General features: G+C 36.7%; 1 protein-coding gene across 2 annotated transcripts in view; it reads left to right on the plus strand.

The window, feature by feature from the left end:
- Positions 1 to 8: 8 nt before the first annotated feature.
- LRP12 (LDL receptor related protein 12) overlaps positions 9 to 13882 on the plus strand; it is an 82622-nt gene continuing 68748 nt past the window's right edge. The window contains exon 1 of one of the 2 annotated variants that reach the window (XM_008070127.1): positions 9 to 134. In XM_008070127.1, coding sequence (XP_008068318.1) covers positions 56 to 134 — 79 coding nt within the window. In that variant the 5' untranslated portion in view covers positions 9 to 55. The remainder of the gene's footprint in view (positions 135 to 13882) is intronic. The other variant, XM_008070128.1, reaches the window with a different exon arrangement.

Consider the following 13882-nt stretch of genomic DNA (forward strand, 5'->3'; position numbering starts at 1 on the left):
CCCCAGCTCCTTCTCCTCCTCCAGCTCTTCCTTTCTCCCTCCTTCTGCCGTGGTTATGGACCGTCGCTGGAGCACAAAAGAGTCTCCGCGATGGAGGTCTGCGTTTGTCTTGCTTTTCCTCGCTGGGGTGTATGGTAAGTATCCGCGTCCCCGCGCCGGGCTGACCGAACAAAGCGGGGGCCACCCGGGCCCCAAGGCCTCCAGGACAGGAGTCCCCCAGAGACCCGCGGAGACACCCTGGACAAAAGACCCGGCGAGGGTTGGATGCGGCGGCTGGGGTGTCTCTACACGGAGATGCTTTCGTCTGCTTGACCACCTCAAACCCCTCGGGGTGTTGTAGGAGCGGGGCTGGGGGGTGGTCCCGGCCGGCAGGGCCCGGGAAGAGCGACAGGGTGACTGGCGGACTTCTCGACCCAGGCTCCAGGGCCCCGGCGGCCGGCTCCTCGAGGACTCGTAGCCCCCACACAATCCACACACAAAGATGTGTGTGACTGTGTAGGAAAAGGGGGAGGTCGCCCCCGCCACTGCCGGGACGGTCCTTCCACCCCCGACCTTTCTCGGGTTAGGAAGTTCTCTTCCCGGTGAAAATCCCACCGCACCGACCCCTCCACTCCCCGAAAAAAACCCCTACCCTCCCTCCCCACCCCTCGACCTCGGGAGCCGAGCTCTGTGGATCCCGGGCGTGCAGGATCCTGTTGGTTCCCAGGAGCAGCGCGCGGGAGAAGGCCAGAAAAGAGTTTTCGGCCCCACCCCAGTTTCTTCCACTTAGGACAGACCTCTTCCCCGACTCATAGTTCGGTTGTCATCTCATCCATCATCGTTCGCTACTGTTGTCACAGTTGTTTTATTCCAGTGGGTGGGTTGGGTTCGAGATAACTCCTTTTGGGTTAAGAGAAGGCTGGAGAGCATTTGTGAGAACCAAGGTTGATATTGCCTTGAGGTCAGAACCAGAGCTAAATGGAATTAAATGCAAAGAATTCATCTCTTGTGAGAATTGAGTTCCACTTCTGACTTCCCCCGAGTTCCACTACTGACTTCACCGTTCTTGGTTCATTAGTTAAACACATTGAATAGGTGTTTCAGAGATTTCAGTTAACCTTTCCTTTATTGTTTTGATTTCTCCAGAAAAAAAATTAGAAGTTACCATTCTTTGGTAAATCTTACCTATAAAAAGGCTGTCATTTGCCTCACATACCGATTTAGTAGAATGGTGGTGGTGATGGCGTTCAGCCTATGTGTGATTCAATAGGAAATATCACTTTTGAAAGCTGTTATCTATAGAACTGAATGCGATGGTAGCTTTTAAAACCTGAGAAATGACACTAAATAAGGAATTAATAAACTTAAATTGGCATTTACTGACAGCTAAGAAATTAATAGTCTTTTTGGTTTAGTTCAGGATGTGTTGCCTCCTTGCCGGATGAACACTATTTTTGTTTGGGGAAGGAGAGTAGTTTCGTCTGTATTTGATACGGTAATTGCCAATGTTGTGCTTGTGTGTGACCAGAAAACCTAGTGCATGACTTTTGCTTGTTAGTTGCATCAAGTGGCTGTGATCCCTGCTTGCCTGATGACTTGTGGGTTTGGGTCCACACCAGACATCGATAAGCTATTTTGTTGTTTCTCCTAGCCTGAAGGTAGGATAGGTCTGCCCTAGGTTTGGTGTAGTGGACCAGGAGAGAGAAGAAATTGAGAGGCATCTTTAATTTAGGGTGATTAGAATTGCCTAGCTTTGTCCTCTACTGTAATCAGAATTGAATTTCTGTGATGTCTGAGCAGAATAGATAAATGAGCTCTTCTTTCATTAAAACCTATGTCGGTGTTTGAACTACAAGTCGTTTGCCTCTTAGGGTAAGAGGCTGTGAACCCCTTAATTTCTCTTGTACACCAAGCAACTTTCTGGCAGGTGCTTATCAAAGGTTAATCTTTTTTGGCGTTTGTATTATGTGAGGAATTGTTAGTAAGCAAAGTTTGCAACTCCTTTTTCCACAGTGTGGGCCCAAATTATAAAACTAGCAGGTGATTATGGTAAAGATTGATGTCTCAAGCCGAAGCAAGTTTCAAAGTATGAGGGAAAAAAAGGAGGTAGTGAGCCAGTCAGAACATCAGACTGTATCAGGAGAGATTAGGAACTCTTCCCCCTGCAGCTAGGGAAATCCTCTTTATAGCTGCATTTTTTTATTCCCTTCTGCCCCTCTAACTATATGTGAGTTTATAATAGTGGAAAAAAAAAGCTGCAACAAAATAGTATGGGCAGTGTGGTTTAGCAACAGTAATGGAATTTGGGTAATTTGAATATGTAGTAGTTGTAATGTGTAGTGGAAATAACCTTCACCTTGAGCCTCCTAGAGAAAAATAAGCAGTAATTTTTGAAACTGTCTCCTATACAGTTAAAAGTGTGTGTGTGTGTTTTAATAGCTTCAAAATAATTAGAAAGTTCTGTTAAAGCAACTGAAAGTTCACATTGCCAGTATTTAGGGAATTGGCCAATACTTAGGTAATTCTAATACTAATTCTTCACAGAACTCTTCAAAATTAAATGGCTCCAAAGTGTGTTTTGGATCTTTTAAATATTTCATATACTTTTAAAAAGTTATTTTAGTGTTTATACTCCTCAGATGACCATTTTAATGGGCTATGATGTGTGACTATTATACTTCCAAGTTACTTTTCTGAATGCCAAAGTCTTGTTTGAAACTCTCAATTGTTATTTAGAGTATAGTTAATGTTTTCTAGAAGGACCAGTAATGATCTTTCAGGGCTGCTGTATCTTAACCACACTGAAGGTCTCTAAGAGGAGGAGAGGCTGACCTCTGCATTCTCTGGAAGTTTGAAGGGATGAGAAATCAGTAGTGGCAACTACAGGCTTTGCTGGGCATCTCCTAGGCCTACTGCAAGAGGAGAAAGTGCTTTGTCATTTTTCACATAGGTGTGTCTGGCTTATACAAATCTATAGAAGTTTCCAAACCTCTGTCTCCTTGTCAGTAGAAGCTGTTAGTCTTGCTCACCTCTCAAACCAAAACTTGGTAATTCTGACAGTTCCATTGCTTTATCGTTTCCACTTTTGTCTTCCAGATCAGTATTTTCTAACTTTTATTCAAACCTATCCTTAAAATATACGTTGTTCGGGGTGCTATGTACATAAAGGACAAAACAAAGTTCATGAACTAATACTTACCCTTATTCCCTGTGGTGCACTCAGATGATATCTTCTATTTATTCTTCCTCCCTCTGACCCTTTCTTCTTAGTTTGCTGGTCTGGACTCAATAAATTAAGTTTGAACTCACTAATACATTGTAGTCTATAGTTTGACAAACACTACCCTAGATGAAGCCTTAAAATGTATTTTAGAATGCTTATTGTTGTGTTTGTATATCATTTTACAATAGCCTTGAAGAATTACAGATGGTTGGTTTTTGGAATTTTGATAGCAGTAAGAACTCTTCCTGGCATATATATACTAACGTGATAAAATTCATTTTGAAACTGGTCTTCAGCTTATTACAGTTAAGTCTTTACTGTGCATAATACTGTTCTAGAGATTGTGGTAGCATACAATATTCGTTTTACCCATGCATATATCTAATGGATGAATTTTTTCCTCATGAATTTAATGGAACATTAAAGTATCACTTTATAAATTTCCAGTTTAAGGATAGACTAGAAGTTCCAATTTTAGAAAGGTTGTAGAAATAACTGGAACACAAGAAAAAATCTAAACCAGGTACCAATTACTTCTTAAAAAGTCGAGCTTGATTACATAAAATATGTTGAATAAAACTGAATTAATTGCTTAACATAAACCCTTCCTTGAGTTCAGAACCTAAATTATATCCATATCTTTGGGAGACTGTGAAGGTAGGCAGCACATTTCACAAATTTCTAGGTGATTATCAGGGAGAGAAAGTATTAAATAACCACTTTTACAGTGGTTATGTTCCAGACAGAGTAGGGGAGATTTGAATGATATATGGTAAATGATTTAGAAGATTCCTAGAGAGTAAAATCTCCCTTGAAGAGCATAAAAGGGATATTAGTCTGAAAAGTGAGCAGCAGCTAAAGACAATGTTAAGATTACTTTTGTGGTTGAAAAATGTAAAGCTTATTAAAAAATTAAGGGGATAAGGAGACCTTTTTGTGTTTCTGATCTGTTTTTTGGTTTGTTGTCTTTTTTTGGGGGGGGGTATATTTCTCCAGTGATATTACAATTTAAGGAGTGAAAGTTAAGTTTCAAAAAATATAAGACATAAAGGTGAGATTTATATAGATTTAAGTAAATAGAAATGTTTTGATTTCAGAATTTTAGAATAAGTGTTAATCTTCTTGCTGTAAGTGTTTTTAGGTAAAGGAAGTTTGTTCTAAATTTAGGAATTTAAGTTGATCTCTAATTTCTAAGGTTACCTTTCCCTTCTGTTTTTCCTTCTTTTCTCCTAACCATCTGCCTCTCCCCTTTCTGGGAGAGGTGTGTAATGGATGTCCACTACTTATTCCCATTTTCCAACATTTAAGATTAGCTCCCACAAATAAAAGTTACCAATGTACTGTTCAGGTTCATGCTATCAGAGTTTTCTTTTTAAGTATATGCAGATATATAGTTTCAGTACTGTATATTAGTATTAGAGAAGTCTCACTGTCTGAGCTACAGAAGAGAGGGAAGGAAACTAACATTTATTAAATTAAATTTCTAGTGTTTATTAATTTACAGGTACTGTGTTTGGTCTTTATTCATTGCCAGCTAATCTTCAGTAGGTCCCATTTAGCAATCCTATATTCCTTTTTTATGGAGGAAAAAATTGAAGCTCAGATGTTATGACTTATCTGAGAGCAAACTACCAGGAAGCAGTAGTTAGGATTGCAACCTGATCCTGTTAGTCTCTTCATTCGTTAATTCATTTAGCAGATATTTGTTGAGTACTTGCTTATGCCTGGCATTGTGTTAGATACAGCAACCTGCTACACATAGTTTCTGCCCTCGTGGAGCTTATAGTCTAATGAATAAGTGCTCTAACAGAAACACACAAGGGGCAGAGATAGTGAATAACAGGCACAATAATTAGGGAAAGACTTTTTGATGAGGAGACATTTATAAGACCTAAAGAATAGCTAACCACGTTATAGTTAGAATAAGTGAACTTTGCATATGGGAACGACACATGAAAGGCCTAGAATCAGGAAAGAGCCGCTGTGTTGCAGGTAAGTGAATAAAATTAGCGTAGCTGGAGCATAGTGGTCATAAGAGAGAGTGACCAGGTAAGGTTAGGGTGATAGCAGGAACTCAGGGCTTTAGAATCCATGGTAAAGAGTTTGGGTTTTATTTTAAGTGTAACTATTGAAGGACTTTAAGTGACTTCATGTGAGTTATGTTTTGAAACAGTCACTTTTGCTACTGTGTGGAGAAATGTGAAGTGGGAAAAAGTTGATATGGAATGATCAGTGAACAGATTTTATCTCTAATCCAAATGAGAGACACAGGAGTTTGGACCGAGGTGGTTGTAGTGGGCATAGAAGAATATGGATGGGTTGCCCTTTTTGATAGGGAAAAGGGGGGTACTTCCTCTCTTGGCACAAGAGGGAAAGAGGGAAATATTGGTGCAAGTGTATTTAGGTCTGTAGGTTTGAGGGTGGGAAGATGGAGGTTACATCTGTTTGTTCTTATTTTCTCAAAGTAATGTGACATGAGATCATCAGTGAAGAGGAATGAGCGGTTGAGGGTGGTTTCTCTTTCCTCAACTAAGTAGAACAGTTTGGATGCTTAGGAAGTTAAATTTTTCTTACAGCCTAGAATAGAGAAGGCTAAGAACACTCTATACAAGAAGGGATATTGTGAATAGTTGTACAACAGGTGACAAGAGGGTTGAGGACTTAAGTTTCAGGGGAGAAACTTAAGAGGGATGCTGTGGAGAACTCAATTCTAAGTGATTGATAAAGATTGCTTTAGAAATCAAAGATTGTCTTTGGAAGCATCAAGAATATATTGACGTAGATTAGTAGTGAATTTCAGAACATATTTTGAAAAATTGAGCTTTTACCTTTTTTTCTAGATTGTGTAGCTTATTTACAGAAGATATCACTTTAGTAGGTCCCAAAAACTTCAAAGTAAATGACACTGACAGAACGATTTTCTAGTTTTCCTCTTAAGTAACGTACTGCCCTGCTAGTATCAGTTTGGTGAAGATGTGAAATTGTTTTATGCTCATTTTCTGACCATTAAATGAGACTAATTTGATACCTACCTTTAATTCACTTTCAGTTTATAGAGAAATGAAAAATGGTGCTGATCTTTTAATATTAGAATTAAATGGAAAATATTTAGTAGTTGGAATTTACCTTTTCAAATGTAAACCTTTTATTAGCTGACTTAATTTCATTAATAGCTAAACGTCTTTTAGGTATATTGAGAAAATAAAAGATGACACTTTGGCTCTGATGTATTCTGAAGTAGAGTTGAGTTTCTTGAAAGTATTATTGCCTGTTCTAATGACACTAAAACCTTTTACTAATAGTTGGAATACAAAACACATTATCAAAAAAAATGCCATGATTAATCCTCAAAATAGCTCTGTCAGGTAGATATTATTAGAAGAAACTAAACTTTGAGTGCAGTGGTTTTGCCTAAGGTAGCTGTCTCTTTACTACTACTCTCTTCATGTAGAGGCCCATTATTTTTTGTCTACATTTTTGTAATCCCAAATAACCTGGTCCCAATTCAGTTGTATCCCATGTTCCCGCCATACTGAGTACAGTTCCCTCTGCTGGCTGTAGCTCTTCCTCCATGACTTTTTTCACGAGTCTTACTCCTGCTTGTCCTTTGGCTTTCCTTTAGATGCTTCCTTCTTTGGGGAGTCTTTCCTGGCTCCTTAAAACTAGGTGCCCTTCTTAGATGCATCTTAGATATATAATGTGAGCCTCAAGTGTAAGTCATATGTGTAGTTTTAAATTTTCTAGTAGCCACATTAAAAAAAAGCTGAAACCAACATTAATATATTTAACCCAATATATTTAAAATAGTCATTTCAACATGTAATTAATAGAAAATAATTATTAATGAGATAGTCTGCGTTATGTTTTCCATATTAAGCCTTCAAAATCAAGTGTAAATTTTTTGCTTACTGCCCATCTTAGTTTCCCTAACCACATTTCAAATGTTCAAAAACCACTTTGGAAAATAGTGTCTATTACAGCTGTATGTAAGCATGTCCTGTGGTATAGCAATTCTATTTCTAGATATGAGCTCAACAGATATGAGTACATAATGTGTCCCAAAAGACATATTCACGGGAGAATATTCACGGGACTTATTTGTTACAGTCCCAGATGAGAAATAACCCCTATGTCCATCAGCAATCGAATAGATGAATAAATTATGGTATATTAGCATAAGAGAATCCTGTTTAGCCGCAGTTCTCAAACTTTTGGGTCTCAGGACTTCACAGTTATTGAGGAATCCAAAGAATGGTTTTATATAGGAGCTACATATGCTTTTAGCAATATTAGAAATTAAAATTGATAAATTATTAACATTAATCCATTTTAAATAACTCTAAAAACACATTTCATATTACCATAAATAACATGACAAACAACTATATTTTCCAAAACAAAAAAATTTGAATAATGGCATTGTTTTATATTTTTGCAAATCACCACAGGATGAGTTATGTGAGTAAAACACACTTAACATAATGTCAGACTATACTTGTTGTGTAAATGAATTTATTTATCCATAAGTAAACTACATTTATGTGATTCCTAATGTTGAACTATTTTTGCATTTGTGAATAGGCCATACCAACTAGCTAATGATATATGTTAATCTGCTGAAATACATTTATTAATGTTTTCTAGACTTTGCATTTATATTTATGAGGTAAATCTTAGCTTTCTTCCTCCCTCCACATCTCTTCCTTCTTTCTCTCCTGTAACCTAACCTCCCCTCTCCTCCTGCCTGATTTTCATATCAGTTAATCCATTCTTGTAGATGCACTTGTAATCTTTTCTTGTTGATTTCAGTGGTCAGGAGCAGTATAAAGTATTTAAGTGTTCCAGTTGTGACTATTTTGCCTTTTAAGATTAGGAAAGGAGAAATAAGTTTGTGAACTGTAGTAGTAGTATAATAAGAAAGCAAAAGTTAATAGTTTTGTACTAATGAATGTTGAGAGGAGAAATGTTTTCATTTCTAGTGTGTTTCAACTTTATTTTATTAAGCAAGGTAATACAGATGAGCCTATAAGAAGTAGATCCTGCCAGGTGTGGTGGCTTATGCCTGTAATCCCAGCACTTTGGGAGGTGGAAGCTTGAGCCCAAGGGTTGGTGACTAGCCGGGGCAGCTTGGTGAGACCTTTTCTCTATAATAAATGAAAAAATTACCCAGTGTGGTGTTGTGTGCCTGTAGTTTCAGCTACTTGGAAGACTGAAGCAGAAGGCTCATCTGAGCCCAGGAGGTTGAATCTGCAGTAGCTGTGTCCTTGCCGTTGCACTCCAGCCTGGGCAATAGAATGAGACTCAAAAAAAAAAACAAGAAGTAGTAGTAGATCCTTTCTTATGCATGAGCCTTAGGACTAAATAAACTGGCAAAATACCAATCCATTGGTTCCATGAGAAGAGGAACTCACATCTGAAGGCAGGTGCCAAGGAGCTGTGGAGGTTAAAATGGACATGCTAAATGAAGATAGGGCTTAAGCTGGGGTTAGGACTCTTGCATTCTTTCAATTGGGTACATCCAGTTTGTTGATGTCACTTTAGGACCAAACTAGTTTGCTCAAGAAGTAGCAGCTGTAGAGTTAACCAAAATATGATTTCAATGCTAAGTCATGACCTAGCAGTGTCACTGACATGAATTCTTGTACATAAGAGTATTCACCCAGGTATAAAGGATGGAAAATTAAGGGGAACCTGCTATTGCTGGTGCTGCTGGAGTGAATCACTACGCAGGTTTACCAGGTATATGAAACTACAAATGAGTATAGAAAAAAGTTGCATAGATTAAATTTGCATAGGACTCAACTCCGCATTTTTTTCCCCACTGCATTATAATAAGGGAGTGGGTGTTTGATTTGATTGATGTATGTGGTTGGGTTACAGAGAAGCAGAATACATGATGTATCTCTACTTTTAATTTATTTTATTGTATTTATTTTTTTTCCTGATCTAAGTAGAAGACTAGCTACAATCAATAAATAGGATTTATGTTTTAAAATTTTTATTAGACTTCTAGAAGTATATGTGTGTGATGCCTTTGGGGAAATAATTCTTTAATTATGTTTTCAGTTCCTTCCTCTTTGAGTCAGTTTTGCTAATTTATGTTAATTTATATTTTCATCTATATTTCCATATTTAAAGTTATAAGTGATATTATCTTTTTGTTTTTTTGTTTTTTTGAGTTGGAGTCTCACTCTGTCGCCCAGATTGGAGTGCAGTGGCACGCTCCTGGCCACTGCAGCCTCCACCTGCTGGACTTTGGCGATCCTTCTGCCTCAGCCTTCCAAGTAGCCGGAACTACAGGCATATACCACCATACCCGGCTAATTTTATTTATTGTAGAGACGAGATCTCGCCAAGTTGCCTGAGTGGGTCTCAAACCTACAGGCTTAGGCAGTCCACTCACCTCGGCCTCCCAAAGTGCTGGAATTACAGGCTGGGCCACTTGAGCCCAGCCAGTAATATTATTTTTAAAATATTATCTACATCTGTGTTTATATCACCATAGTCATTCGTAATATCCTTCTGTCTGCCTGTCATTCTTTTATTGAACAGACCACAGGTTTCTCTATTTTAAGTGTTCTTAGAGAACTAGCTCTTGGTTTTATGGTATACTGATTTTCTTATTTTCTATTTTATTTATTTCTTTTCACGTCTTTTGTTTTTGTTTTTTTAGCTTTTAAGGTGTTTAATGTGTTTATTTCAATTTTATTTTTCAAGCTATTATATAGTAAAATTGACTTTTTCCTTTTGGCAAAGAGTTATGTGACTATTAACACATGTACACATTCATGTAGCTACCACCAAAATCAGGATTTAAAACAGTTCCAGCACCCTAGAAAACTCCCTTCTTCTGTTTTTGTTTTTTTTTAATAGTCATACCCTCTCACCACCCAAAATTCATGATAACCACTGCTGTGGTTATGACCATAGTTTTGTCTTTTTAAGAATGGCATATACAGTCAGGAAATCTTTGAATCCACAATAACCTGCAAGCCCCCATGTAGAAATACTCTGAACCAGTGTAAATCCCACATGCATTGATTGATGGCTTTTGTAACTTCTGTCCTCTTAAAATGTATATAACCAAGCTACAGTTCAACCACAGGGGCACAGGTTCTCAAGACCTGCTGGGGATGGGTTCACTCACATTTGGCTCAGAATAAAGTATCTTAAATATTAAAAAAAAAAAAAAAGAATGGCATATAAATGGAATTATACAGTTTCAAACCACTTGAGATGGACTGCTTTTACTCAGCATAATTTCTTTGAGATTCATCCACATTGTTACATAAATAAGTAGTTTTATTTCTTGGCACTGTATGGAGGTATCACAGTTTATCAGTTCATCTGTTGAAGGACATTTGAGTTGTCTTTGTTATTAATAAAGCTTCTGTAAATATCGGTATAGGTTTTTGTGTGGACATAAGTGTTTATTTCTCTAGGGTAAATACTTGGGAAAAGGATTGCTGGGTTCTAAATTATACATGCATGCTTAACTTTCTAAGAAACCATCAAACTGTTTTCCAGCAACTATATCAGTTTCCATTCTGACTAGCAGTGCTAAAGAGTTCCAGTTTCTCTGCATCTTCCCCAGTACTTGACATTGTTAATATTTTTTATTTTTATCATTCTAAAAGGGATATAGTAGTAACTCATCTGATTTGAATTTGCATTTTTAATGACTAATGATGTTGAACATCTTTTTATATACTTTTTTTTTTCCATCATCTTGTGTGAAGTGTTCAAATCTGTTATACACCCCCCCCCTTTTTTTTTTTCGTGACAGGGTCTCACTCTGTTGCACGGGTTGGAGTGCAGTCGTGTGATCATAGCTCACTGCAGCCTTAAACTCTTGGGCTCATGTGATCTTCTCTTCTCTACTCCCAAGTAGCTGGGAGTACAGGCACGCACAATGATAATTTTTAAAATTTTTTCTAGAAATGAGGTCTGGCTTTGTGGCCTAGCTTTGTCTCAAACTCTTGGCCTCAAGAGATCTCCCAGTTTCAGCCTTCCAAAGTGTTGCAGTTACAGGTGTGAGTCATCTCATTTGGTCCCAGTTTTATTTGGGTGGTTTGTTTATTGTTGAGTTTTTGAGAGAAAATTTATATATAGTAAATATATATATATATATTTCCCTCAGAATCTGTAGCTTATCTTTTTATTATCTAGACAGTGCCATTGACAAATAAAAGTTTTTCAGTTTGATGAGGTGCAGTTTATTATTTTTTCTTGTATTTATCAAGAGTTGTGGTTTTGGTGTCATTTCTAAAAACTCTACACCTTATCCCAGATCATAAAAATTTTTGTCTGTTTCCTGAAAGTTTTAGAGTTTTATATTACAAATTTAGATCTAAGTTACATTTGATTTATCTTTTTATGAGGTATCAGTTTTTGAAAATGACTAGCCATTTGTCTAACACCATTTGTGGAAAAGATGATCCTTTCTCTATTGAGCTGCCTTTGCGCCTTTGTCAAAGATCAAATGACCATTTTTGCATGGTTCTTTTTCTAGACTGTTGTTCTGTGTGTATCACTTTACCGTTATCACACTATCTTGATTACTGTAGTTATCATAAATCTTAAAATTGGGTAGTATAAGCACTTTGGTTTTATTTCTTGTCAAAATTGTCTTAACTATTCTAATTTATTTTTTCTACCATATGATCTTAGAATCAGCTTGTCTTTATCTATAAAACATCCTGCTAGGATTTTGATTGATATTAAATTTATAGATCACTTTGGGAAGAATTGACATCTTTTCTGTGTTGAGTGTTCTGATACATGAGGGTAGTGTTTCTTCATTTGTTTAGGCCTTTGATTTCTTTTTTAGTTTGTAGTTTTCAACATATGGATCCCATGTAATTTTTTTAGATTTATGCATATTTCATTTGGGGAGAGCTATTGAAAGTGATATTGCTTTTAAATTTTGATTGTTAACTGTTCTTTCCTTGTATATACGAATTGTGATGGACTTTTGTGTGTTGACTTTGTATCTTGCAACCTAACTAAACATACTTATTAATTCTAGGAATGTTTATATCAATTTCTCTAGAATTTTTTTACATAGTTATGTCATCTTTAAAACAATGTTAGTTTTGTCTTTCTCAACTGTATGCCTTTTATTGCGTGTGTTGCCTTATTGCATTGACTAAGACTTTTAGCAGTATTTTGGAATATGAGTGGTGAGAGTGTCTGCTTTGTTTTCCATCATGGGGGGAATAGTATTTCATTTTTTGCTCTTAAGTACATTAGCTATAGGGTTTTTATAGATGTCTTTTACCAAGTTGAGGAAGTTATTTTGTATTCCAAGTTTGCTGGAGTTTTATGGATGCTGTATTTTACATTTTTCTTCATCTACTGATGTCATTATGTGATTTTTCTCTTTAAACTGTCAGAATAATGGATTACATTGATAAATATTTAACTAGCCTTTTGTCTCGGGATAAACTACTTTGTCAAACTATATTATGATTTTTTTAAGTAACAATTTTATACAATGAACTTCAACTTTTTAAAGTGTACAATTCCATTGTTTTTAGTATATTCAGAGTTATGCAACCATCACCACTGTCTAATTTTGGAGTATTTGCATTGGCCCAAAAGGAAACCCTGTACCTGTTAACAGTCACTACTCATTCTTTCTTCCCTCTAGCCTTGGCAACTGCAAATCAACTTTCTGTCACTATGGATTTGCCTGTTCTGGACATTCAGAATTATATAAATGAAATCATACAATATGTGATCTTTTGTGTCTGAATTCTTTCACCTAGCATAATATTTTTATGGTTCATTCATGTTATAGTATGACTTTGTAGCATGATTCAGTACGTTATTTTATTGATCAAATACTATTCCATTGTATGGATATACCACATTTTGCTTATCTCTTCATCAGTTGACAGACATTTGGATAGTTTCTACTTTTTGACTATTATAAATAATGATGCTGTGAATATTTGTGTCCAAGTTTTTGTGTGGACACATTCTCAGTTCTCTTGGGTATATACAGAGGATTGGAATTACTGACCCATGGTAACCCTATGTTTACCTTTTTGAGGAACTCCAAACTGTTTTCCAAATGGTGGTTTTATTTCACATTCCCACTAGCAGTGGGTGAAGGTTCCAATTTTTCCACATCCTTTCAACACTTTGTCTTTTCAATACAGCCATCCTAATGGGTATGAAGAGGTATCTCATTGTGGTTTTAATTTTCATTTCTCTATTGAATAATGATGTTGAGGTTCTTCTCGTGTGTTTATTTGCCATTTGTGTTTATACTTTGGAGAAATATCTATTCAGATTCTTTGTCCATTTCTTTTATTTTTTATTTTTTATTTTAATTATGATATTGTGGGGTACAGTTAAGGGTTGGGTATAGAAATACATTTCGTTCAGGCACCCTTGTTGATAAGAGGTGTTTCCCCATCCCCAGACAGATATTTGCTACTGTTAATCCCATCTCTCTCCCCCCCCATAGTTTCCCACTACTGTCAGTCATTTCCTTATAGTATTACATTGGATGTTCAAGGTCCACTATATGAGTGAGAACATGTGATACTCGGATCTTTGTTTCTGTGAGAAGTCACTCAGGATTATAGACTCTAGTTCCATCCAGGTTGCTGCGAAATTCATGATTTTGTTCTTTTTTATGGTTGCGTAGTATTCCATCGTGTATATGTA

This window comes from Carlito syrichta, unplaced genomic scaffold, assembly GCF_000164805.1.
Source record: "Carlito syrichta isolate Samal-C Ts95f unplaced genomic scaffold, Tarsius_syrichta-2.0.1 Scaffold313052, whole genome shotgun sequence".
In the NCBI taxonomy this organism is placed as follows: domain Eukaryota; kingdom Metazoa; phylum Chordata; class Mammalia; order Primates; family Tarsiidae; genus Carlito; species Carlito syrichta.